This window comes from Nicotiana sylvestris, chromosome 3, assembly GCF_000393655.2.
Source record: "Nicotiana sylvestris chromosome 3, ASM39365v2, whole genome shotgun sequence".
Taxonomy (NCBI): Eukaryota; Viridiplantae; Streptophyta; class Magnoliopsida; order Solanales; family Solanaceae; genus Nicotiana; species Nicotiana sylvestris.
Window position 1 is genome coordinate 134,200,910 of NC_091059.1, and position 23,492 is coordinate 134,224,401.

A 23,492-nucleotide genomic window follows, 5' to 3' on the forward strand; every position below is an offset into this window, starting at 1 on the left:
GTTGAAGCTTGGACCGAAAACGGTTGATTGCTCTTTGCATAGGATATGCAAAAAATAGTAAGGCATATTGTTTTCTGGTTTATAAATTAGAAAATCCCGACATTAATATTAATACGGTAATCGAATTCGATAATGCTGAAGTCTTTGAGAATATTTATCCATATAAAATTGAATGTGAGTCATCTAGTGAAAAATCTAAGTGACCTCGAGAAGAAGAAAAGGAAAGTACATTTAATGAGGAAAATTCAAGACGTAATAAACATCAAAGGACAACTACTTCCCTTGGACCAGACTTTCTGAGATTTTTGTTGATCCACTTAAATAATCATACTTGAGAATTGGTTGATCTTCTTCCAGGAAATAAACCTTTGGGTTTTAAGTGGATTTTCAAAAGGAAAATGAAAGTTGATGGTACTATTGACAAATATAAGGCAAGATTAGTTGTCAAATGGTTTAGACAACGAGAAGGTCTTGATTATTTTGATACATACTCACCGGTAATGAGGATTACATCTATTCGGGTGTTAATAGCATTAGTCGCCATATATGGCCTTGAAATCCATCAGATAGATGTGAAGACGGCCTTCTTAAATGGAGACTTGGAGGGAGAAATTAATATGGAACAACCTGAAGGGTTCATGGTTCCCGAAAAAGAAAAGAAGGTGCGCCGACTTGTTAAGTCACTTTACAGATTGAAATAAACACCCAAACAATGGCATACGAAATTTGACCAAACAATGTTGGCAAATGGATTTAAGATTAATGAGTGTGATAAATGTGTTCACATTAAAAACACTCCAAATCATATAGTCATTGTATGTTTATATGTTAATGACATGTTAATAATGAGCAAAGACATTGCGGATATAAATGCTACTAAGCGTATGCTTGCTAGAAAGTTTGATATGAAAGACTAAGGAGTTGGTGATTTAATTCTAGGAATTAAAATCCATAGGACTCCTTAAGGACTGGCATTGTCTCAATCTCATTACGTTAAAGTGACACTTGAAATATTCAAGTACATGGATTTCAAAGTTGCAAAAACCCAGATCAATGTAAATGTGGCTCTTACAAAGAATCTAGGTCAAAGTAGATCTCAACTGAATTATGCTCGTGTGTTGGGAAGTTAAATGTACATCATGAATTGTACACATCCTGATATAGCTTGTGCAGTAAGTAAAATGAGTCGTTACACAAGTAATCTCGACCAAACTCATTGGATGGCAACGAAACGAGTCTTGGGGTATCTAAGGTATACCCAAGATTATGTTTTGCATTATAGTAAGTATCCTGCGGTAATTGAAGGATATAGTGATGCAAATTGGATCACTGGGTCATCAGAAAACAAAGTCCATAAGTGGATATGTTTTTACAATTGATAGAGGAGCGGTTTCTTGGAAATTATCCAAACAAACATGCATTGTTCGCTCTACAATGGAGTTTGAGTTTATAAATTTAGATAAGGCTGGAGAAGAAGCTAAATGGCTTCGGAATTTCTTGGAAGATATTCCGTTTTGGCCCAAACCAGTTGCTCCTATATGCATACATTGCGATAGTTAAGCGGCAATAGGAAGAGATAGAAGCGTTATATATAAGAAAAATCTCGTCACATATAACGAAAACATAATACCGTTAGACAACTGCTCTCTAGTGGAATTATCACTATTGACTACGTAAAGTCAAAAAATAATGTGTCGGATCCACTTACAAAAGGCCTAAATAGAGAGGCAGTTGATAAATCATCAAAGGGAATGAGACTATGGCCGATGACAAGTCACTGTGGTGGTAACTCTACCTAGAAGACTGAAAATCCCAAGATCTAGGTTCAAGGAGATCAAACAAAGTCATTAGTGACGGTTCAACATTGTCAAATAAAATTTTGGTCTATTCTCGTGATAAAACAATGTTCAGCACCAAGGATAAACCGTTAAGGCTTTTTAACGGTTTCTAAGTTTGATACAGAGTATATCAAATATTGTATCTATGGGATAATACATTTAGGAATCACCTATATAAGTGTGAAGTGTAAGCCGCTTCAAGGAGAATCCTGTAAGGCCAATTTTCTACGCACTTATGAACCAAGAAGTGTTCATGGCTGAAACGAACACAACAATGAGAACCAAAGGCGATTAAATGGTTGATTGTGTGACTTATGGTTGTCAAGGTATACACCAAAGTTTGACGGTTCAAAGATATCAAATATATCGATTGACCGAGTATATCCAACATAAGTTCACTATGAAAAGTTTAAAGGGAAACCTACTTATCCAGATGCGATTAATCCTTGCTTGTAAATCATACAGTTTTTCATGCATGCATATTTTCAGATAGTCATTCTCCATTCATGTGGGGGATTGTTGGTTTTTTTTAATCCGATTAGATAAGAGGTGTGAATGGAAATTTGAGGGAAAAGATTAGGAGGGAAACGAAAAGTTTGAAATAGTTTCCTTTACTAATGCATTTTGTCCCTCATCGGAAGAAGGAAAGAAAATCTGTGTGCTTATATAGAGAAGCGCATTTTCTAGCTCTTAAAGAGTTAAGAAGAAGTGGTGCCTCGCACCGTCGTCGTCGTCGTCGCTCACTTGGCTCGGCTTCGGATTCGGATTCGGTTAATTGATATGATTGATTGATAATTATACAATTTCTTTTCAATATTTTTTCGCAAAATTTTAATTTAAAAATTTGCGGTTCCCAATGGTCGTTTTAAGTTTAAAATTCGCGGCCAGACTTTTGCCGAAATGGTACCTCATATGAACAGGTACCTTCGCACCTATTCAACCAGACTTTTTGGCTATAAATTCAAAAGTTTTGCCTCATTTTTCAGCACCGAAATTTGCATATTCTCCCATCTCTCTTCTGCATTTGTTTTCCAAAAGCAAAAATGAGCATCAATGTGGTTTACTGACGTTTGTTGAGTTCGACGAAATTCTTTAATTTTCATTGCCGGTATTACAGAATAGTTGTTCCGTTCTATTTTGGGAGGAATTAATCCAACAACCTTGGGCAACAATGTGGGGATTAAATTCCTTAGGAAAACACAATTTTTTGTTGGAATCGGAACGTTATTCATTTCATTCTATTTCTGTCTTTGGTTTCTGGTTTCGTTTTATTTTGCAGAAATTATATTTTCGAATACAGATACTAACAAAACATGCTAGAATTATTTGAGGTATTGATAAATTAAATTAGTTAAACCATTTAAAGGTAAATCTGGCGCATTTCATTAGTTGATTGATGAAATATTCCTAATGTTCCTATCCAATATGGTTGTGTATTTCCAATTATTGAACCAAAAGTAGTTTCTTCTTAAAATATTTTTAGATGTATTTTAGTGCTTTTCACAATTCAATTCACATGATATATCAAGTAATCACAAGCTACCTTTCCGACGCTTCACGTGCACGCACAACTAGAAGCTTCCGCTCTTTCCATGTGAAGGAGCGCGTGTATCTCACACACGTCACATCAGCGTGATTATAATATCCCAACTGTTCTCCACAATTTTCTAAACTTTTCAAAATTCAAAAATCCCTCTAAAATTAAAAATTCCTTCACCGTGATAACGGCGAACGAACCCCGTTTTCCCACACCCCTTCAGTATATAAACCCCGACTCCACATTCTTCCATTTTCACAAACCCAAATTCTCAGTTTCTCACTTCCAGTATCCCCAATTCTCTGCTCAATTTCTCGCGAAAACGAAGTAAAAATGCGTGAGATTTTGCACATTCAGGGAGGTCAATGTGGGAACCAAATCGGAGCCAAGTTCTGGGAAGTTATCTGTGCGGAGCACGGTATTGATTCCACTGGAAGGTATCAAGGCGACAATGATCTTCAATTGGAGCGCTTAAATGTGTATTATAATGAAGCGAGCTGCGGAAGGTTTGTTCCACGCGCCGTCCTCATGGATTTGGAGCCAGGAACCATGGATAGTGTCAGATCGGGGCCTTATGGTCAGATTTTCCGGCCAGATAACTTCGTCTTTGGACAGTCAGGTGCTGGTAACAATTGGGCCAAAGGACACTACACTGAGGGAGCAGAGCTTATTGACTCGGTTCTCGATGTTGTGAGGAAGGAGGCTGAGAACTGTGACTGCTTACAAGGTAATTCGGCTGTTGCTTTTCGTGTTATATGTTTCAATTTCCTTTTTGAGTTTAGTATGTTAACATAAATTTCAGTAGATTTTGTGTGTGTATTTGTGTGCATGCGCATGTTGCATGTATATTCAACCTGGCAGGAAATAATTTTGATCTTGTAAAAATAGTGCAACATTAAATTGAGTTTTAAGTTTTATGGGCAGATAATTTTATAAATTATTTCCTCAATCAGGTTACCTATTAGATAATTACAGGTAAATCTCTTGATAAGCATTAATTGACAATTTAGTAAAAATGGTTATAATTTACTGATTATGTGCAGTAAATGGACTCTATTTTCAATTTCAGGTTTTCAGGTTTGTCACTCTTTGGGAGGTGGAACTGGATCAGGAATGGGAACTCTGCTTATATCTAAGATCAGGGAGGAGTACCCGGATAGAATGATGCTTACTTTCTCTGTGTTCCCTTCCCCGAAAGTGTCAGACACTGTTGTTGAGCCCTATAATGCTACTCTCTCTGTTCACCAGCTTGTTGAGAATGCAGATGAGTGTATGGTCTTGGACAATGAAGCTCTTTATGACATTTGCTTCCGAACTCTCAAACTTACTACCCCGAGCTGTAAGTTGTCTTCTTTGATCAGCAATAGTTTTTCTGATGCAGCTTTACAGTTGTGTTGTTTTGTTTCATGCACTACCTTTAGTGTTAAGTGGTCTATTGTTTACATTTAAAATGACAGCATGGAATGAGGGCATAATTATCTTGTTTATTGTTTGTTTATGTCTGGTATATCCTATTTGTTCCTAAGCTCTCAATCATCAGTATGTTAGATGTAGAGCAGTTATCGGTTGATATGTTTGGTTGTGATTAAAATGTTGCTTCATTTTTCTGATCTTCTTAATTCTATAAGGTGAATCAGAGGAAAAGTCTCAGGGTGGAAGAGACTGTGATGGGCAGGTTATCTTAGTTAAGTTGTTTGGAGACTTGGGGTAAAATGAGTGGTTGGGGTCTGATATTTGGTTTTATAGCTTGATGAATGTATGGATAAACCAGCATTAGAGTTTATTGGAGAATTATCTGGCTTACAGAATGTTGTTTATCTGGATCTGTTGTTATGTGATTCGACACTTATGAGTTGGAAAGGTTATGTACCAAAAAAGAAGTTTGTGAAAGAAACTATTCAATTTAACTGCTAAACTCATTCAGCTGCTCAGCGACTTTGTGAAAGATTGCACAACATAACCGAACTAATAATTCATTGCATATGCTTATATAGATATGAACACTGCTTATTAGTTCTTTTCTTTTGTCTTTTGTAGTTTATATTCAGAGTTTCTTTCGATCTGGGTCTTGAGATTCTGTTGAATCTGCCATTTTCATATGATTGTATTATATAGATATTTGAGGATTAATGTACTGACCCATGATGTTTGCCTCAGTTGGAGACCTTAATCATTTGATTTCTGCCACCATGAGTGGTGTAACTTGCTGCCTCCGATTCCCTGGTCAGCTCAATTCTGATCTCCGCAAGCTTGCTGTTAACCTCATCCCATTCCCTCGATTGCATTTTTTCATGGTTGGATTTGCTCCACTCACTTCTCGTGGGTCACAGCAATACAGAAACCTGACTGTTCCTGAGCTCACTCAGCAGATGTGGGATTCAAAGAACATGATGTGTGCCGCTGATCCTCGTCACGGTCGTTATCTGACTGCTTCAGCAATGTTCCGGGGAAAAATGAGCACCAAGGAAGTTGATGAGCAAATGATTAATGTACAGAACAAGAACTCTTCTTACTTTGTTGAGTGGATTCCTAACAATGTGAAGTCTACTGTCTGTGACATCCCTCCAACTGGACTGAAGATGGCCTCAACTTTCATTGGCAATTCCACCTCAATTCAGGAGATGTTCCGTAGGGTCAGCGAGCAGTTTACAGCAATGTTTCGAAGAAAAGCTTTCCTGCATTGGTACACTGGAGAAGGTATGGATGAGATGGAGTTTACGGAGGCTGAAAGCAACATGAATGATTTAGTTTCTGAGTACCAACAATATCAAGATGCGACAGCTGAAGAGGAAGAGTATGACTATGAAGACGAGGAGGAAGAAGGTCAAGAAGCTTAACTAGTTCAACTTGTGGAGAAATTTTGAGTGCTGTTATGCAGTAGGACTACTGTTCATTTTTAAAATCTTGTTTAGGGTTTGGATTTTTTTTTTTTTTTTGCATGTGACATCGTGGGGGCGTAGTTCCTCAGTGCCTTGTAGCTATAGTTGGTGTTGCTTCACATACCTATTACTGAAATCTAGCTCTTTGAATTCTATTAGTACAAATATTTTGTGAAAAGGGAAGCGTGGCTTATTTCAAAAACAATTATAGTGTCTCTCAATGTGTCAGTTTCGATTTGTTGATTTTGCGGCTTGAAATAGATTTGTTGATTTTGCGGCTTGAAATATGAAATCTTAGCTGTACAAAGTCTGGTGACTGCATTATGTTTTGTTGGGATTAAGATAATTGACAAGTCCTGCCTGCAATTTGCGTTGAACGTTGGCCCAACTAGGACTATGTATTGCTTTACGCAGTCAAGTTGTTGATTTTCTATAGTTACACTCGATGAGATAATAGATTACTTATGTGATTTCATTAGTGTGCATTAACAATTCCTGTTTTTTTGTTTAGGGTCTGGATAACATGGCTTTGTATGACTGTTCTAGTTGGACAGTTATTGCTCTCTAACTAAAAGATATCCAAATTTCTGCCAACGGTGAATAGGATTGGTAACCTAGAAAAGACAAATAATACATTACAACATGTTAAAATACACAGCTAGTGTAAAAAAAAAAAATCCTATATATATGTCAGAATCTTCCCGTTATAATAGATCAAATTTATTGCGAAATTTCAATAGTATTAGTTAAGAGGTCGTGCTTTATGTCGTTGGTCGTGTTAATCGTCTGAATGGATTTTGCTTGTTTTTCCATATTCTCTGACAACTGAACCATAGTAGCTTGGAGCGAGAGAACCAAAAATTTGGCGGAACCTAAGCCAAAAGACAGAATCATAAACACCAATTTTCACCCATCGATTGTGGATTATTCACTTGGTAGATACGATACGATTCGTTTCTTATCAATTCCACTCGATTTTATGAGAAATATAACAGATTTGCAGTAAGATCTCCCCCCTGTTAATAAGCAAATGGTTGTTAAGAAATTGATGACAGGTTTGAGTATACAACATGTACTAACACAAAATCAGAAACATGAACTTGTGAACCACGCCCTACCCCAAAATCCGGAGCAACAAAAACAGAGAAATGGGCAAAAACAAGTACTCCCTCCGTTTCATATTATATGAGTTAGTTTGACTCGGCACGGAGTTTAAAAAAAAAGGAAAAGACTTTTAAAACTTGTGGTCTTAAAAGCTTAAGGGGTAAAAAGTTTGTGGGACCATGACATTTGTGTGGCTATAAAAGCTTCTCATTAAGGGTAAATGGGTAAAATGAAAGAGTTTAAAGTTAAATTATTTCCAAATTTAAAAATGTGAAATTTATTTTGAAACAGACTAAACAGAAAAATACCTCATTTAATATGAAACGGAAGGAGTAGCTCAAATCTATGCGTTGCATACTCATTGTCAAAGGTATTGATATAAATAAAAGAACATTGCAATACTTGATAATCACCTACTTATTTTACATAATACTATAGACTAAGAATAATCTAATATAAAATCCAAAAAATCTAGCCAATATATCCCCTGTTAAGACTCAAGGATGATAACCTTGCGCCATTAATGAAAACCTCAGAGGCATTGATTCTCGTTTCTTGACCAAGTATTTACGTTACTAAGCGAATATCATACTTTTATTGTTACTATAGGAGAAGGAACATCAATACGCAACAATTTTTCTAAGCTCCGAACTTGGGGACTTTAGCAGTTGAAATCTGTGCTAGGAAGTGCTCTGCAACAAGTCGTCGTTGAATTTTTCCTGTTGCAGTCTTTGGTAGAGAGTCAGTCATGAAAACCTTCTTTGGGACCTTAAAAGCTGCGAGATTCTTCTTACAAAATCTCAGCACCTCTGCCTCATCAATGTTTGACCCTTCTCTTGGAATAACTGCACAGTTTATCTGTCAAACATGAAAATATTTGATTTAGTCAGCATACAATCAGAATATGTGAACTCTATGAAACCATAAACATCGCGCTCTGACCATGGGTTCCTAGGTCCATCCCAGTACTTTGGGGTTGATATATATGTGTGAAAAATATATACAAATACAGTTAGATGCAGTGGCAGAACTACCTAGTTTGAAGGGGGTTAACCGAACCCTTCATCCGAGAATTACACTGTGCAACTGGAGTAAAATTGATTTTTTTGTTTAAGTGGTGAATCCCGTTGACATGAAGAAAAATTTCAAGTATAGTTGTAAAAGGGGTTCAAAATTGACTTAGGGTCATAGGTTCAAATTCCAAGGGTGACATCCTATGTGGTTACCAAAATGCAATTTAATAGCAAGCTCCCTACACAACGGCACCAAAACTGAAAAAAGAGTTCACGTGGAATAAGATACATGCAAATTAAACAGAGAAATAGACGTCTAACTAATTAATATATACATGTAAGATGTCCATATCACCCTCACATGCAACCACTGCTATTGAAACAAACAAACAAACGGAGATCTCCATTTTTCATTCATGGAAGCGGCAGGGGCAGGGCGACCCGATGAATTTTGTGGCCTAAAGCCAAATTTTATGAGGGGCATTAAATTTTTTTTAAAGTTATTATTATTTTAATTTGAAATCCATTTTTCTAATTTTTTTTAGATGCAAAGTTATTAAACTTTTTTATAATCATTTTTTTCTAATAATTCTTTCTCAATTGACATTATATTTAATCCATCTAACCTCTCTTCAGACATTATTGAGCTTAGTTAAGATTTTATCAGTTTTAACGATAACATGAGTTATTAACATTATTCTATAAGCAATATAAGCATTTGAAAAAGAATCAAATCTTTTTATTTGATTGAGTATATCAATTAAACTTTATCTTCTAGTTGTACTATTTTCCTTAACACTTTTAATTTAGAAAATAAATCTAAACCATCATCAATATCAGATTGATTATTATGCTTCAAGGAACACTCAAGATTAAGACAGTATTTTTTAAATTTCCATCATTTAGTGATCTCAGTTTTTTACGCTAAATAGAAAACAAAAAAATATTTTCATATGCTTCGAATTGTTCAAATTTATTTTGAAGTGAATAAAATTGTCTTGTCTACTATGTATAAAAAATAATTTAACTCAAAAGGACTCTTCGAGAATTGAGATTTCAATATCAATATTCTCGTCAAATTATTTTTTTTCTTTATCACACGTTTCTTACGATGTTCAAGTTTGATTTTCATTTCAAATGCAATTTTCTTGGTAGAAATCATACTAGTTGCAAATTCTTTTACCCCTTAAGTTTTTAAAACCACAAGTTTTAAAAGTCTTTTTTTTTCTTAAACTTCGTGGCGAGTCAAACAAACTCATTTAAATTGAAATATATAGAGTATATAATATATTAGGTGTAACAAAAAATGGGTCCCTACAAATGTGGGGCCTAAATATTGGAGTTTATTTCTTACCTCTTCACCATACTTGTCGTCAGGAACGCCAAAAGCAACCGCCTGAGCAATTTCCGCATGAGAAACCAGTACTGCATCCACTTCAATAGGTGATATTTTCTCCCCTAAGATTATAAGTAGGGAAAACGATTATTAACGAGTAATATTGCATTAATTTCTCCAAATATTTTAATACATTTATCTTATTCAACCCTCATAATATTCATCAGATGTTACTATTTTCATAAACTCAGACCATCGATTATGACATGACAAGCAATCTCAGAATAGCAAGATTACGGGTGTCTTCAACGACATTAAAATCCACCTCCTACTGGACCCCAAAGATTATTAAATTGGAAATTAGGCAGTCATATGCTAGAAATAAAATCACTCAGAAGATTAGGAAATAGTTACATTAACACGGCTTCTGCTTTTTACCATTTTATAAGTTTGAATTTTGAATTGTCACATCAAGATGGCCTTAAAGTCTACTTGCTAAATTAATTAAGCAGATCATGGCCGTCGGAATAACCTCGGATATGCTTTGAAAAAAGAAGAGAAGTCAATATCATGAACCTAAATGTGGCCAAACTTACGGCAATAGCAACGGATCAAAAGTTCTACCAACTAAAAGTTACGTCTTAACAACAAAATATTTAGGGCGGTGCAAGCCATGTTTGATCTAATTTTCTCATACTGGGACCACCAACTTGGCATTAGAGTAAAGATATGTCATATTTACAGTCCTAATTACATCATCCTACAAAAGCGTGTTCCCACCCTTAACTAGCACCAATTAGCAAAAGTACAATTGTTGAGCCAAATTTCTCCGCAAACCTACTTTTTCATGTGATTTGGCATGCTTCCAGTGAGGAATAAGGAACAGTTCCATAGTAATTACTTTCTCCGTGATATATTTTTTCTAATTTATCAAAATTAAATGATTTTTTTTTTCTTTCGTTCTCTAGTCGATGGTCTATCGGAAACAACCTCTGCCCTTTCCAGTAGGGGTAAGACTACACATCTTACCCTAGAAACCCCACTCGTGGGAAACTACTGAGTTTGTTATTGTTGTAAATAATTTTTTTCTTTAAATCATGTTACATTAAATTTATGATGATTTTTATAATCACATAAATATTAAGACCAAAAATTTCAAAATTCTTTCTTTCCGTAATCAAACAAAGAACTTTATATTAAGTGAAATATATTCGCTTAAATCAAATATGTTCACATCAAACATAAAAGGAGGAGTATGAAATGTGTAGGAGCAAGTTACCTCCACGGTTGATTAATTCCTTAATTCTGCCAACCAAATGCAAATATCCATCAGAGTCCAAATACCCCACATCACCAGTGTGAAACCAACCAAACTGGAAAGCTGATTTATTAGCCTCAGGATTATTCTTATACCCTTTAGTTACATTTGGACCTCTAATGCAAACCTCTCCCTTAGCATTAGCACCTTGTACCACACCATTCTCATCCAATATAGCCATCTCTTGACCCACGGGTTTCCCAACCGACCCGGGTATATGCGGGCCATTTTCGGGTAACGGGTTCGAAGCCATCAAATGGGTCGCCTCTGTCATCGCATACGCCTCCAAAACAGGAGCCCCGAATGCTTCCTCTAACCTGGCCATCACTGATGGAGCTAGTGCTGCACTGCAACTCCGAATGAACCGGAGCTTCGGGTAATCGGATTCGGGTTTGCTGAGGTGGCAATCCAAAAGAATCTGGTGAATTGTAGGTACAGCCGTGTACCACGTGGCGTTGTATTTTTTCATATCTGGCCAGAAAGTTGAAGCAGAAAATCTCCCAGCGGAAGGAAGTGTTACGGATGCTCCGGCTCCGAGTGAACTCAGTAACCCGGCAATTAACCCGTGCACATGAAATAACGGCAACACGATCACCGTTGAATCCGAGTCACTCAATTTATACACCGATTTGATATTATTCACTGAAGATGCTAAATTTAGCTGAGTCAGAGGAACACCTTTTGGTCGGCTCGTGGTGCCTGACGTATGAAGGAAAAGTCCAACATCCGACGGGTCGTTAACAATTTTGGACACTGATTCAAGGTCCGACCCGGAAGGAGCAGGGGAAAAAGTGACACCAGAGTCGGCTTGAGGCAGAGTTGCAGTAATATGACGGATTTTCAGCTTGGAAGCTGCTGTTTGAGCCGCTTCATTTCCTTCTTTTCCAGTTATTAAGAGTTTCGATTCTGAATCGGATAAATAGAACTCGAATTCTTCGGCCATGTAAGCTGAATTCAGTGGCGCCGCCGTAGCTCGTACTCGAGTTACAGCTAGAAACATGATCACGAACTGTAAAAACAAAATTTAAAACACAATTAGTTCTTAATCCCCTGGTTTGAAAAATAAAATCCTGATTATATCACAAAAGAATTAACATCCGTAACGCTTCTTATAATTTTTTTTGTTATTCTTTTCAGATTCTGCAAAATTTCCTGAACGTAAAAAGGAAAACAAAGGAAATAGAAATTAGACCTCGATAGTGTTGGGGAAAGTGAGTGCAACGACATCGCCGTGCTTTACGCCGGCAGATACAAGTTGAGAAGCAGCACGTTCAACGAGTTCTTGAAGCCGTGCATGAGTAATATCAAACTTTCCAGAAATGGAAATCGCACGATGAGAAGGGAATTTTTCGGCGACATGTTTCAACAATCCAGTGAGTGTGGAACTCGCCATAGTTAATATTTAACAGAACCAATAATATAGTACTATATCTTGGAAATTCGGTCACAGATTGAGGAAAACAATTTATAATAATAATCAAATTAAAGAATAGTGGAGAAATTAAAATGATGTGAGGAATGTAATGGGTGGTTAAGGTATATATAGAGTGGAGGCGGTGAAGGAAATGATGTTAAGTATAGAAGTTGGAACGAAGAATCCAATTTGGATACCAGAAAAAACCTTATTTTTAGGTGTAGGCGAGACTGAGGAAGGTGGCATGACACGTGGCGATTGTTTTGCCTTTTGTTGGGGCGGGGGGGGACTGGCACACTCCTCAATCTTCTCAACTTAGATTACGTGGCATTTTTTACGCGCGTCCTTTCGTCACTTTCTTCTTGGAACTTATGTGCGAATTTTGCTCCCATCAATATACCTTTTTTATTGGTTTATTTTAAGTGCTTTTAAGTTAAAATATTTTTTAAGTTATTTTATAGTATATGGATAAAATAAAAAAATATTTTTAAGTACTTATTTTTAAGTTAAAATAAAAAAAATAAATCAAAAGCCAAAAGTTAGAATTCATAATTTATGGCTTAAAAACTATTTTAGCTTAAAAACCACTTAAAACAAGTTCATCCAAACAGACTGGAATTTAGTGTGGGAAGAGAACAAACTAATAAGGAAATCTTTTATTTAATAAAAATGAGTAGTATTATAATTGATGGACAATAGAGGAGATATGTTCATTCGAAGTCATCCGATAAAATTGGAATGAAATGATAGAAGAGATCTAACTCGATAACATTGTGCAATTCAAACGGTAGTAGTTGTCTTTTTGCCATTAAAATTATTCAGTTATCGTGAATTTCGAAAAGAGTTGTGCAACTCAAAATTTGAAATTATTGGCAATATTGCATTCTTCACTCCAAAGCGGATTTTCTTGGTTTTCTTCTGCCAACGATATCTTTATATGCTAAGTTAGCGTTTGGATATAGATTTTGTTGAAATTTAAAAAAAAAATTAAAGATGAAAATAAATAATTATTTTTGAAAATTGAAATTGTATTTAAATATGTTTATATTTGAAAAATATTTAAAGTTTTGTAAGTAAGATACTTCAAAAACTTGAAAAACTAGTCTAAATTACTTTTTGAACTTGAAAAATTCATCTACAAAAACTCCCCAAAAACTAATCACTTTTTATAACCAAATAATGTTTTCCATTTAAAAAAAAACATATAGCCAAATGGGAGCTAAAAAATTCTATCGCATTCCTACTTAGTTTCAAGATTTATATCATAGTCGAGTTTAAAGCCGCCAAGCCGGAGAGACAGAAGCACTAGAAAGAAATTAGTTTATATATAGATTAATTATTAAGTAAACGAAAAATCCTCTAGTCCTTTACTTACTAGTAACTCTTAGAGGGGGTCAACCTTTTCAAAAAGATTGCTACAAAGTTTATTGTCGTGGTAAAAGAATAAGAATTTTTGCTGTAAGTATAAATTTTGTGGCAAATAAAGTTCTACTAATATTGCTACAATACAAAAAAAAAAATTCGTAATAATAAATATTAGTCCTTATCCACAAAATATATAAAATTTGTAGCTACCTTTTAGTTATGCTACTTTTTGCTACGAATTTTTTTTTGTGATTAAAGCGTTTAGCCAGGATATTTTTTATATTTAGCTACAATATATTTTATAGCTGTATCGATACTCAAAGGTAAGTTCTATAAATTGGTGGTTAGACCAGTCATAATGTATGGGGCTGAGTATTGGCCTGTTAAGAACTCGCATATCCAGAAGATGAAAGTAGCAGAAATGAGGATGTTGAAGTGGAGGTGCGGGCAGAATAGGCAAAATACATAAGTTGCCACCCGAATTATGACCCAAATCCCTGTTACACACTTTCTACGAACGAATATTACTTTACACACCCAACCTTTCCAAAGTGTATCTAAGACACACCACTTTTTTCTTAATCAATTTTTCAGAATATGTGCAATATCACGCACCAATCAAATAGTGACACGTGTCATTTAAAAAATAAAATAATTAAAATTACAATTATACCCCTCATCTTCCTCATCTAAACTACCATGGCCGTCTTCCTCCTCTCTCACTATCAAACACCATAGTTTCTTCCTCCACCTTTTACTTAATAGCAAGGCCACCATTAACTAACAAAAATCACCAAAAAACACACCCAAAACTCCATCTTTTCCGCTGAAATTGAATCAAAATTTTTGAGCTCAGATCCAATTTCATTTCACTTCTGTAAAAGTTCGACCGCCATTAACTATCATCGCCACAAGTCAACTATTTAAAAAAATTATCCATTAATAAAATTAAAGAATGTGCAAAATCTTCAGCTAAGCTTTAATGGTTGGAAAATATTTCGAAAAATTCTCGCTTCCTGAAAATTTGACTTCGCCATGGGTAAAGCTCAAGTTAAGCTTCTCTACAACGAGAAGAGATATAAGAAATCGTGGTATATCTATTTGAGAAGAAGGAGATCGGGTGGTGGAGCTCAAGGAGTAGCTATGGCAAAAATTTTAAAAAGGAAGAAGATGACTTAATTTAAAATTTTAAAAAAACTAAAAAAAAATTGACATCTGACACAAAATTCTTCTGTTCACGCGACTCATTTGTTGGGAAAAACACGCACTATCCACGTGGGCAAAGCAGTGTGTATTAGATACACTTTGGAAAGGTTGGGTGTGTAAAGTAATATTCGTTCATAGAAAGTGTGTAACAGGGATTTGGTCATAGTTCGGGGGTAACTTATGTATTTTGCCGGCAGAATATGATGGATAAGATTGGGAACGATGATATTCGGGAGAAGGTGCACGCGGCTCCCATTGATAACAAGATGCGGGAAGCGATGCTCAGATGATTCGGGCATGTTTAGAGGAGAAGCTCAAATGCTCCAGTAAGGTGGTGTGAGCGGCTAGTTGTGGAGGGCACGAGAAGAGGTAGAGAGCGGCCTAAGAAGTATTGGGGAGAGGTGATCAGGCAGGATATGATGAAGTTTCAGATTTTCGAGGACATGGTACTTGATAGGAAGATGTGAAGGTCGAGTATTAGGGTTGTAGGTTAGGAGATAGTTGAATCTTGCCTTACTTTGTACCATTGTGAGAATAGTCTGGTAGGGTTTTTGTCGAAGATAGCTAGTGGTAATATTGGGTCTTACTATTTCGCTTTTCAGTGCAGACCTATTTACTAGCTATCGCTTTTGCTTTGCATCTTTCTTCTGGATTTCATGTTGTTCCTATTTTTCTTATGATTTTTGTGGTGATACTAATATTGTCCCCTTTTGTCTTTTTATTTTTTTTGAGTCGATGGTCTTTCGGAAACAACTTTTTTACTCTTTTCGGATAGGGGTAAGGTCTGCGTACACACTATCCTTCCTGGACCCTATTAGTGAGATTTTACTGGATTGTTGTTGTTGTATATTTTATAGCTGCATAATATTGTAGTGTCTCGTGGGCTATGTTAAGGTAAAGATACAAAACTGGAGGTAACATCTGTTTGATCGATAAAAAAAATATAATAACAAAAGAATAACTTCTCTCTTTCTCTTATTCTTTTCTTCTTAGCTGTTGATTTGAGATATCAAGCGGACGTAAAAGTTGGAAGTTGCCTGCCACATAGGATTAGACAATGTGGGGTCACGTAGGGAGGGGCTGTGCAGCAATTTGGACCAAAGCAATTGGGTAAAAGGGATTGAAAATTAATAGAAGGTGTAAGGAGAAAAGTTGGTTCAAAGAAAGGCTCTTGTGAAGAAGACCAACTCAAACTTGGCCTCTTACTTTGATCACCTGCAACTTGGCATTACAGGAAGAATAGTAAGGAATGCATGCATGCTAAAATCCACCTACAAAGTCGTCTCTCGACTTTAAACCGGCTTTTAACCAATCTTAAGGGTCATTTACCTCTTCCTAAAACTATTGTCCTTCGAGTCGATTACTAGCAATTGTAATGCAAGATTTGTTTACGTGGTAATCAATAATAAAGGAATTGTTACACATAAATTACTTATTTTAAAAGAATTTTTATTTTTAAATAGGTTAATCCCCCCATTACTAGCTAATAGTATATTGTATTATATTATCTTAATTCCTGCTTCCACGTCACCTATGGGACGATTGTTCTTTTTTTTTTTTTAACAAGCTAACCAAACATTATATCTATCTTATGTGATATTTTATGTAGGAATTAATTGGTCAAATACGTCAACCAAACGACCCCTTAACGTATTAGCCGCGAGTTTCACCAATAGCGTTACTCTAGCTTCTATTAAGTGCTTCTAAAGTGAGACGGAAAATAAAATTATTTGAAGCCTATCTAGTCCTAAAAGAGCAAATTAAATACTACTTTTTTGTGCCCTTATAATTCATGTAAATTAGTTATATTACCTTCAACTTTCTTAAAATAGAAAACTTTGAACTTTCTATCTTATATACTCTATTTCTTTTGGTCTACAACACTAAACAGGTTGACTAGTATTTTAACCTAACTGGAAAAGATTTCGACCTAACATATATATGATGAAGATTTTGCCCATTCTCGGTTTTAATGAATACTCTCGAATTAACAATCATTTAGCTCAAAAAATTTACCCCAAAATAATTACTACTCTTTAGGAGTTCAAGACTAAATTTATTAATTATTTTAAATTATACATTTAATATTAAAAAAGTAGTAGTAATTCTTTTTAATACAGCTCAATTCCCAAAAAGAATATGACAAGAAAAATTGAATAAACTGTATCTTATATTTATTATTTATAAAATATTCGTAAAAAAAGAAGCGACAATTAAAATAGAACTAAAAAGAGTATTTCCAAGAATTGGGGACAGGTATTGCCATTTCCCATAAGCATGTTCCACGATAATGACTAAGAAAAATTACTCGCTGTTTAAAACCACGTGTGGACATGGATCTTCGACCAAACAACTGGGTTTCATTAAAAAAGTGGAACACAATTAGAAAAAATTGAAGAAATGTGATTTTTTTGGTTGTTCTTTAACTTTTGATATTCGCTTGTGTTTTTACAGAATTGTAAGATCAAAAGATAAAAGTGTTGATCATAGGATAAGCAAAAAATAATAGGGTATTATCACTTTTAGTCCGCGTCAAAAACTATTTACATCTAATAATCGAAAAAATATATAAAATTTGTGTAATTTTTGTATATGACATACAGAATGTATATATATACAAAAAATATATATAAATTTTATATATTTTATTGGCTATTATTTATACAACGGCTACAGTATCATTTTTCTAAAGCAATACTTGTTAAAACTTGAAGTTATGTCCAAAAGACAAGCGAGGATAAAAATTCAAGATCATCCACTTTGATGGCTATTTGTGTACTTCACCCTATTAAAAAGTGGTCTAGGACCATAACAAGCCCGTATATGTAAATGGCAAACTAGACATCATCCCATCAAAAATATCACAGTCTAACCAGTTTTTGGACTGGTCATTCAAAAATAATCAGCGTTTGCCAAGTCATTAAAAAATAGTACTATTTTGCTGCAATAGAGACCAGCCCAGCATAATATACTGGAGTTCGGTGCACCTGTGCATGAACTTCCAGCATATTATACTAGACCGATATACTTTGCTAGCTCCAGTATAATATACTGGAGTTCCAGTATACTTTGTTGGAACTTCAATATATTATACTGGAGTTCCAGCAAAGTATACTGGAACTCCAAACTCCAGTATAATATGTTGGAGTTCCAGTGTACTTTGCTGTAATTCCAGTATAATATACTGGAGTATTTTCCTGATTTTGAACAGTATTTCATTCAGATTTATCTTTACATGAAAGGTGACTAAATTTCGATGACTTTTGAAACTATGGTTATTTTTGAATGACCACTTGTAAATCTAGCTATTTTTGAATTTCTCCCCAAAAATAGTCCCTCAATTTACTTCATTGCAACTTCAATTTCAGTCACGCTATGCCGAATCCCCCGCTCGCTATCGGGACCGAGTGGTAAAGCCCTGATATGCAGGGGAACATATCACTACTTTTACATTTGGGATATATACACGAACAACAACTCCAAACATCATATATTCGCCGTCACAGATAACGCTTTTTTTTAAATTGATATGTCGCTCTGCACTTGGGGATAATGGTACTCCCTCCATTCACTTTTACTTGGCATGTATACTAAAAATAGATTTTCATTTTTACTTGTCACTTTACGCATATCAAGAGAAGACAAAAAAAAATTCCTGTTATACCCACAGTATTTATTACTCATTTCAAATTATTTTCTCAAATCCAATAAAATATGTATCAATTAATATGGGTATCATAAAAAATTATGCACTTTGTTGAATTTGTATGTTCCCACAGTGATGATATCCGCCATTGACGGATGAGATGAGAGAGAGAGAGAGAGATAGAGAGAGAAGAAAACAAGAATATTCTAGAAGAGGGAAAATGATTTTTGTATATCTCAAATGTATCAACTTACAGACTATATACAAAATATCTAACTACTAGGTGAAAGTACAAAACTGCCCCTAACTAATCTAACTAACTTTGACTACAAAATATAAATATAAATACAATGTAAGTTTCAACCCCCCCCCCAACTTTTCAAGAATGGCAGAATGTTTAATCCCTGTGAGAGCCTTGGTTAAGATGTCAGCTAACTGTGTATTGGTGGATATGTGGCGTAGCATAATAAGACCATCTTGAATCTTGTCCCTCACAAAGTGACAGTCTACCTCTATGTGTTTAGTCCTTTCATGGAAGACTGGATTTCTTGCAATGTGAACAGCTGCCATACTATCACAAAAACAAGAATACGGTCATGACAAATCACTGCCAATTCCTCCATCAACCTTTTTACCCACACTAATTCTCCTACCACTTTCCTTATTGACCTGTACTCTACTTCAACAGAGGAAAGTGATATTGTACTCTGCTTCTCGGACTTTCAGCTAATGGTGTTATCACCAAATAAGACAATGTAGCCACTAACCGACTTCCTTGAATCAGGGCAAGATGCTCAGTTTGAATAACAATAAGCCCTTAACCCATAATTGGGATCCTTGGACGAAAAATTCCCAAAGTAGGGTCTTGTTTCAGGTACCTTAGGACATGCAAAACAGCGTTCAGATGTGGCTCCCTTGAGGCTTGCATAAACTGGCTCAGGTGTTGGACACTGTATGTTATATCCAATCTTGTGTTGGTGAAGAAATTGAGCTTTCCAACTATCTTTCTGTAGTACATTGGATTTGAGAGTAAGGCTCCTTCTCCCAGCTTCAACTTGATTATGGAACCAAGAGGAGATGACACAGTAGTGTAGCCTAAGCAGTCATACTCCTTTAACAAATCAATGATGAACTTCATTTGAGTCATCAGGACTCCATTATCTTGATACAGTATTTCCAGACCAAAAAGTAATATAATGTCCCTAAGTTTTGATCCTGAATTGATTGTGCAAGAATGTCTTCAGTCTTTCTATCTCTTCTAAGTCCTTACCAGTTAGGATCACATTATCTATATAGACTGCTAAAAACACCAGTGAAGAACCTTCCTTATTATAGAAGAGTGAATAGTCACTAGCTGTTTGCTGAAAACCTTTTGAGCAGAAGGATTCTGTCAATTTGTCATACCATTGTCTTCTAGCCTGTTTGAGCCCATATAAAGATTTTCTGAGTCTGCAAACCAGCTTATTATCATCTACCATCAAACCCTGTGGAATCTCCATGTATAATTCTTTATGAAAGTCTTCATGGAGGAAAGCATTGTTTACATCCAGTTGGTAAAGGCCCCACCCTCTTTTTACTGCAATGGTGATCAATTTCCTAACTATGGTCATCTTCACCACTGGGGAGAATGTCTCAGTATAGTCAATCCCTGCTTTTTGGGTGTAGCCTTTCACCACACAAGCCTGACTTTGAATCTCTCTATGCTCCCATCAGCCTTGTGCTTGATTTTGTACACCCACTTGCAACCTATAGCCTTTTTCCCTGCAAGTAAATACACTAAATCTCAAGTATGGTTAGTGTGTAATGCCTGAAATTCCTGTGTTGTAGCTGCCTGCCATGCAGGATTCACAGTTGCCTCCTCATAAGAGTTTGGCTCACATTCATGTGAAATATTCCTTAAGAGCTATTGACTTTCATGATTAAAAGTATTGAATAATTTTTATCCTTATGACTTTTTAAGGTAGCGGGGTAACACAGGCAGCCAAAACTCCTAAGATGTGAATAATTTGGTTTACTGTCATATAGAATTTCAAAAGGGCATTTGTTTTAAGAGTTGTGGAAGGAAATATGTTTATTAGATATGTGGTAGTGAGGATGCACTCTCCCCAATACCTCATGGGCAATTTGGACTGGTATAGTAAAGCTCTGGCTGTCTCAAGTAGGTATTTATGTTTTTTCTCCACCACATCATTTTGTTGTGGTGTTTATGGACATGTTTTCTGGTGAACAATTCCCTTGGTTTGGACGTATGTCTTTGATTCATTGTTGACAAATTCTAAGCCATTGTTAGACCTGATTATTTTGACTGTGGTTTTGAACTGATTTTCTATCATAGAGATGAAGACTTTAAGGATATGGAGAACATTAATTTTACAGCTCAACAAGTGAGTCCAGGTTGATCTACTAAAGTCATCAACCAAGGTTAGGAAGTATTTATGATTGTCATGTGTGTTTATATGATAAGGACCCCATAGATCCAAGTGTATTAGTTCAAAAATCTTAGTGGAAGTAGTAGTGCTATGGGAAAAGGAGTCTAGTTTGTCTAGCCATTGGGCAAATTGGGCAAAAGAAAGGCTATCTGGGAGCAAAATTGACAGGTATTGTGGAAATTCCTCTCATTTTTACAAAAGGTAAATGTCCTAGACTATTGTGCCACAAATAATCAACAGCATTTCCATGAGACATAATAGAAGACATTGGGATGGAATTAACAGTAGAAGAGTTTGTCTTATTGATTGAATGGAGCATATTTATAGCATTAGGTGGACATGATGATTTATCTACAAATGCAGATGAATGAAGGGGATGACTCTCAGTTATACTTGCAGTATTTACAGATGTAGGAAGGCATGAACTAAAGTGCTTGAAAAGATCAAAGTTGAAAGCAGAAATGAAATTTGACTTAGACTCATGGCTGAGGCACACTGAGCATAGGAAGTATAGACCACTTATTGCCTTACTAATCTCCAAAGGCCTCTTCATTGAAGGGGCCTGCATCAGACACACATATATATATATATATCGAAGTTAATCATACAATTTAGATGCACAATTAATGAATGAATTGAGATGAGATTAAACTTGAAACTGGGTACATATAATACTCTAAAAAACGTGAGGCTAGGACCAAGGAATGCATCTCCTATTTCTGTCACCTTGACTTTGTATCCACTAGGTAGGGTAACTAAAAATGGATAGGGTAGTGTTTTAATGTTGGTTAGGAAGGATTTTCTATAAGTCATATGGTTTGGGGCTCCACTGTCTAGAATCCATAAGTCAGCAATATATTTAGAACATTTACACATAGTTGTTTTTGCAATCTCTTTATAAGTAAAGTAAGCTAGAATACCTGCAAAGTTGGCAACTTCACAAGCAATGTTGTTTGGATTTTTCCTGTATTTCCAGCTTGGAAGGTCTCCAGCATGTTCAAAAACTGTCCATATTGTTTTTTTGTTAGACCTGGCATACATTGGTTTGGATTCTTGTTCTCTGGTCCTTCAATACTTCCACCAAACTCCTCTTCACAGCCTTCATGAATATTTGCAGCAGACCCTGCATTTTTGCCCTTAGTGAACTTGAAGTCTTGTGGAAATCCATGTATCCTATAATAGGTTTCTCTTGTGTGTCTTGGATTCTTGCAATAATCATAGAAAAGTCTTGACTTATTGTGTGTGTGATTTCCATTTCTTCTGAATGAATTGTTCCCTGTACCACATCAGAGCATAGTTGGTTCTGAATATATTCTGACCAGGTCCATTGACATTGAGTGATGTAGATTCCATGGCCAATTGGTTACTCAGCCTGACTTGTCTTTGCTTCTCCTCTTGGATAAAGATGGAGAAGGCTTGTGAAATGCTAGGTAATGGATTCATCATGAAGATGCTACCCCTTACAACTGTATAAACTTAATTAAGTCCCATTAGGAACTGAATGAGCCTACGATCCTGTTCAACTTTGTGCATGTTTGCCTTGACTCCACAAGTGCATTGACAATTGCATTGTGTAGGGCATTTAGAGTGTTTAGTTCCTCCCAAAGACTCTTCATTTTTGTATAGTACCTTGTGATATCTAGAGCACCTTGACTAAGGTCATTTATCTCCTTTTGAAGCCAATAGAGTTTCTCCCTGTTGGTTTGATCGTATCGATCCTCCAATTCCTGTAATAACTCCTTGGCATCATTGACGTATTACAAACTATCTGCCAAGTCTTTTGAGAGTGAGTTAAGAATCCATGTGTTACGACCCGGATTTCCTATCCTCGAGAGTCATGATGGCGTCTACTAGTGAAAGTTAGGCAAGCCAATCATTCAAAATAATTTACCTTTTTCCCATTTTAAATCCTTTAATAGTTGTGATTTTGCATTATAATAGCAGCAGAAATAAATAAGCGGGAGAACGCAACGTAACAATTTAATAATGATACCAATGCCAATCCATAACGTAAGCTACCCAGAACTGGTGTCACAATATCACAGACTGTCTAGGAATACTACAAATAAGGGTCTGAAAGATAAATACAACGCTGTCTCTGAAATACATAAAATAAACAGAATGGAAAGATAGAAGGAGACGCCAGGTCCTGCGGACACCTGTAGGACTACCTCGGGTCACCTGAATGGACTGAAGGCAGCAACCTCACTGCGGTCTAAAAGCTACAGCACCGGGATCTGCACACAGTCCAGAGTATAGTATCAACACAACCGACCCCATGTGCTGGTAAGTGCCTAGCCTAACCTCGGAAAAGTAATAACGAGGCTAGGACCAGACTACCAAAAAAAACCTGTGCAGTTAAATCATATACAACGGAAAAATAAAAGTAGATATTTAAAGTTAAAGA

The 23,492-nt window shown here is 35.8% G+C and overlaps 2 protein-coding genes across 2 annotated transcripts; one reads left to right on the forward strand and one right to left on the reverse strand.

Annotated features, from left to right (window-relative positions):
- The first annotated feature begins 3,617 nt into the window (after window positions 1–3,617).
- LOC104248507 (tubulin beta-1 chain-like) lies at window positions 3,618–6,469 on the forward strand. Its single transcript, XM_009804775.2, has 3 exons — window positions 3,618–4,102; window positions 4,445–4,714; window positions 5,533–6,469. The coding sequence occupies exons 1-3, from the start codon at window positions 3,709–3,711 to the stop codon at window positions 6,210–6,212; spliced, it is 1,344 nt and encodes a 447-aa protein (XP_009803077.1). The 5' UTR covers window positions 3,618–3,708; the 3' UTR covers window positions 6,213–6,469.
- A 1,247-nt stretch (window positions 6,470–7,716) lies between these two features.
- LOC104248506 (probable CoA ligase CCL9) lies at window positions 7,717–12,602 on the reverse strand. Its single transcript, XM_009804774.2, has 4 exons — window positions 12,218–12,602; window positions 10,987–12,034; window positions 9,726–9,829; window positions 7,717–8,216 (listed from the first exon to the last, which is right to left on the reverse strand). Exons 1-4 carry the CDS (start codon window positions 12,416–12,418, stop codon window positions 7,998–8,000), a joined length of 1,572 nt encoding a protein of 523 aa, XP_009803076.1. The 5' UTR covers window positions 12,419–12,602; the 3' UTR covers window positions 7,717–7,997.
- Between the last annotated feature and the right edge of the window lie 10,890 nt (window positions 12,603–23,492).